The 4851-nt window shown below is 42.9% G+C and overlaps 1 protein-coding gene across 1 annotated transcript; it reads right to left on the bottom strand.

Moving 5' to 3' along the window:
* Nucleotides 1-255: 255 nt before the first annotated feature.
* LOC124707325 (general transcription factor IIF subunit 2-like) lies at nt 256-4628 on the bottom strand. The gene is made up of 6 exons (XM_047238982.1): nt 4345-4628; nt 3498-3615; nt 1629-1759; nt 1472-1546; nt 704-853; nt 256-629 (listed from the first exon to the last, which is right to left on the bottom strand). The coding sequence occupies exons 1-6, from the start codon at nt 4537-4539 to the stop codon at nt 504-506; spliced, it is 795 nt and encodes a 264-aa protein (XP_047094938.1). The 5' UTR covers nt 4540-4628; the 3' UTR covers nt 256-503.
* Nucleotides 4629-4851: the final 223 nt, after the last annotated feature.

Below are 4851 nucleotides of genomic sequence, written 5' to 3'. Positions count from 1 at the left end.
TTGGGTTGATGAACCTCCTAGCTTCTTACGCCAAACTCTTCTAGACGATGTAACTATTATTTGATGTGGAGCAGCAAGTTTCGGACGCACTCTTTTCCTTACCAGGGTACCTAAGGGGACTGGAAGGTTTTTAATGAGGCGGCTTGCTAGCTTAATATATTATGGTTTATCAAAAAAAAGTTCAAGCTCAGGCTAGCCTCCATTTCTAGCCCAAGATACTATTCAAGTACGGACGGGAGTTCTCAAAAGGATTACTTACTGATCAAACGATCTTCCATGCGGTTCAATAGATCTTTTTTTTTTAAATCTGTAACATGTGTCATATATGTACCAGCTTCCCCTTACGGTTACAACAACCCCTCTTAAAACGCAAACAGAATACAACACGAGCATCTGGGGTATTCAGCAAGAGTAGTCAACAGACTACCCATAGCTCAGCACATCAGGCCAAGGGGTTCTCGGTATCTCAGTTATACAGCAACAGTCAAATACACAGAACATGTTCACGAAGCATCAGCGGCGGCCTCCTCTGACGATTTCTTGTATTCAGGCTTGAGCTCGTGGGTTCCCTGGTTCGGCCCTCGTTTGTTGTACATACACAGATCGTTCAATATCTCCTTCAGGAATTGCTGCATAGCCAATAGCAAACAGTATCTCAGTTGTTGCTTCAGGAATTACATTAGAAATGCTAGGGATGAAGTACCTCTGGCTGGTCAGTTTCTTGCACTAGTGCCTTCAGTGCCCAGTTAGGCTGCTTTTCAAAAAGCTTGAAGATGATATTCTCCAGTTCCCGACGATCCCTACGTGTCCTCTTGACGTCAGATGGTTTGGTTGGTGTCGGCTTCCTCTTCTCCTGCACAGCACAACATTAAATATGTCATGACAAGTTATTCGCAAAAAAAAGACAAGTTATAACTGGCAATTCAAGATGAAGGTACTGACAATGGGCAACGGAGATGGAGTTATGGATCTAAAATGAGAGAAAGCATTGCTTATTGCTTCATGTAGATACCACTGAATGATGTATATTCTACAATACTTAAACATTGGATTTAAATTCAGAAAACCTTGCATGACTTATTAAACTACCCACTCTGTCCCGATAAGGGTGGCCTAAATTTTCAACATTGAAAATCCCGCAATATATGGCGCGAGCGATTAAAACACGGTGGCTTTCCTGTTTTGCCCCTGAATAATTAATCCCAGCAAACAACTATTCTTACAGCTGTAGAATGCGGGAATCTCTCTCCCCCTTCCTGGAAGAGCTACATGCGAGAATTTACTGGACAGATATTAACTGAACAAGTGAATTGAGGGGTACTGTCATCTAAGTTTGCTTTACAGCGCATTGCCTTGGTCCGCGAGAAATATTTGAGGCGCCACTCTCATCAGGACGGAGGGAGTACCTCAATGTATTAACAGGTGTTGATGTATAAACGAACAATCCCAAATTGTCCAAAGAAATAATTACCTTGGAACCAGAAGTTATCAGACCAACCATGCCAGGCATGGGTCTCATGCTCATTCCGTGGTCGTTATCAAGTACCTAGAAGCAGTGAAAATGATGGTAAATTATAATAATACCTTAAAGTCACAAGAAGGTGAAAAAGGCCATTGAAGCACCCCACCTGCACTTTTCTAGTTTTGACCATGGACTTTTGTGTTCTTTCACGGCATAACTTTGCGTAGTTTAATAAATTATCCTTGTGAGGCTCCATGTCGAACTTATGCTCTACTTTTCCTTCACACGAGTGTTTTCCTGCAACAAAGAGGATACACTTAGTCATATGAAAACTAATAAGTGCCACTAGAAGAATCCCAAAAGTCTTTAGGAACCAAGAAGGCCAGAACCACAGAGGTGCTAGTTAGTGGGAGCTTTTCCATCTGGTTTCAGGCAATAACCTGCCAGTGGTGACCAGTTTCCAGTGGTAGGCAGCTAGCAGGTTCGGGTATATTGCTCAGTGAACTATATAAATTTGGAAACCACACTCATCAGGTTAGTGTTTCAATGTTGGTTAGTGAACTATATAAATTTGGAAATCTCTCGGTAGGTTAGTCTTTAGACAGCACCATGTACGTTAACAGTCTCTGTTTTATTTAAATAACAGTCAACAGATGTATCTGTGTTCATAAATTATGCAAAATCGCTCAGGGTGCAGCGTCCGTACTACCCAGAATAAATGCCATACATGGATTATATGTCAAGGAAATACTGTACTAATCTTGGACATAAAAGCAGAAACTACGCAGACAACTATTAGATTCTAAATCCCCATTCCCTGTATGGCACTGGAACTCGCAGGGAAGCCCCAAACGTAAGAACACCAAAATGTGTAACAGCTTAGAGTATTCAGGCCAGATGCAATAGACCAAGATAGGCAATATATGAAGAAAAGGATGACATGTCCTATGCCCACGCAATGACATTTCAGGCGAACAGCATACCAAAATTACGAAGATGGCAAAACTAATATCATTAAAACTCAACAGATAGCCCAAATCATGCAATCAAAATACAAACAATGTCTGAATCGTTTAAGTCAGATAATTGATAATAGTATAAGTAACTGCATGTCATTTCTCATGAGTAGTGTGCAAAGGTTTGAGACTGAAACATTAGCAGATATGAGTGAAATCCATATCCACAACTATGAAAGTTTAGATAAAACACTAGAATCATGTGTCTCTGGTTCTCTTGCAGAAAATGGTCAGCATGTGAGGACACTAGAATGGTAAGAAAATGATCGAAAACAAAGAATGGTAAGAAAAACGTTCATGAAGCAGTAGAATGCTGATGAAAATACTTATCTTACACAAATGCAATAACTACCCAGACGACTACTAGATTGTAAATCCTGATTCCATGTATGAATCGTGCACTACAAATTTTCAGGAATCCACAAAATTAAGAACACTAAAATGTGTAACAGCTTAAAGTATTCAGATCAGACACAATAGACCAAGATATTGAGCAGCATACCATAATTATGAAGGTGGCACAATTAATATCATTAAATTTAACAGATAGCCCAAACCATGCAATCAAAATACAAACAATGCCAAATGCAAATGAATCATTTAAGTCAGATAATCGATAATGGTATAAGTAACTGCACGGATTCATTTCTAATGAGTACGGTGCAAGTGCAAAGGTTTGAAACTGAAACATTAGCAGATATTAGTGAAATCTTACTGACAACTATGATAGTACAGACAAAACAATAGAATCATGTGTCTCTGGTTCTCTTGTAGAAATTGTTCACCATGTGTGGAGTATTAGAGACATGCCACAGCATACAATTATAATTCAGCATACTAGACTATTTCCACAAGCTTACCATTGCAGAAGAAATCAAATAGCTGTGTTAAAGCAAAAGTACATAGGGAGAACCACAGGGAAAACTCAAACCATGTACATCAGTCAGGACACTAGAATGGTAAGAAAAAAACATTCATGAAGCACTAGAATGCTGATGAGCTGTGAATCTGTTTCATACCTTGACCATTCTCAGAAAAAACACACATGGGTACGAAATCCTTGAACATATTCAACGAGTAACTCTTTGGCAAATTGCAAGTGCTAGTTTCCCTAGTTTGAGCCATCTCCATCTTGAACTGTTATTCCAAATAGCATGATGTAAGAAAGATAGGCACCCGCAAGCAAGGAATCATGACTATGATACAGACACAGAATTAACAAAAATTAACAGTTGTAACACGAGCAGTATGCCATCCAGGTCATGAGATCGGTCTGCATAAGATCTTCATATGCAGAGTATCAAGCAACCAATTACATAATTAACAGTTAGGGCAGTGCCATCCATATCAGTCTGCATAAGACTTGTGATACATATGCAGAGTATCAACCAGCCAATTACATAATTAACAGTTAGGACAGTGTCATCCATATCAGTCTGCATAAGACATGTGATCTTCGTATGCAGAGTGTCAACCTAATTAGCTCGATGCAGACAGTATTTTCTCTTCGTTAATAAAATCATCCATCCATTCAATGAATCAGTTATAGCAATGACTAGGATATACTCCATCCATCCACTTCTTAATGCATCCTGAAACCATGCTGCAATCCTACCAGTGAGCTTGGTTGCAGTCTGTGGACTTAACTAATTCCCGGAATTAGAGACAGACCTATCATTCGTCATGTGCACACATGTTTCCGAACCCTAGTGATACCCATCAAATGGCAGCTCATTCAAGCAGGCCCCAATTTGTTCCACCTTCAGTTCGGGTCGACAGTTCAACAGAGGCGACTCTACCGAACAGATCCGTACAACAACCAAAAGCACGGGAGGAAGAGGGGAGCGTCGGGGGCGGGCTCCTTGCCTGGAGGGTGGGCTCGGCGGCGCTGAGGGGGTTGAGGGACAGCACGACCTTGGCGACAACCGGGTTAGGGTTAGCTTCGCCGGAGGAGGAGGAGGCGCCCTGCCAAGCTTGGGAGACGACCGGGGGGCACTTCATGAGCCACACGGAGCGGTCCGCCCGCGCCGTCTCCAGGTGCTTCGCCGCCTCGTCTCCCATCCTGCCGGCGCGCCGCCGCGGGGAGTCTCGCGATTTGGGGGTCTGGGGTGTAGTGGCGGCGCTAGGGCGACCGTGGGGAGCGGCGAGCGATCTGACGCGGCGGCGGAGGACGGGGAGAGACTAGTCTAGAGAGGCACGTGACGTGAGGATGGCGTGAACGCTAAACGAGTTGTAGCAGCAGAATAGTTTCCTCGAGAGGGCCCGACATGCCAGGTTTTAGTAGGCCCCCATTGCACCGCCCCTAAGAGCATCTCCAGTCGATGACGACGTCATGCTTGCCGCGCTCATCGGGCTCGTCGATGGTCTCGTCCT

This window comes from Lolium rigidum, chromosome 4 (assembly GCF_022539505.1).
Source record: "Lolium rigidum isolate FL_2022 chromosome 4, APGP_CSIRO_Lrig_0.1, whole genome shotgun sequence".
Taxonomy (NCBI): domain Eukaryota; kingdom Viridiplantae; phylum Streptophyta; class Magnoliopsida; order Poales; family Poaceae; genus Lolium; species Lolium rigidum.
Note: the sequence above shows the minus strand (reverse complement) of the source record. Positions and strands in the feature narration are given on the sequence as shown.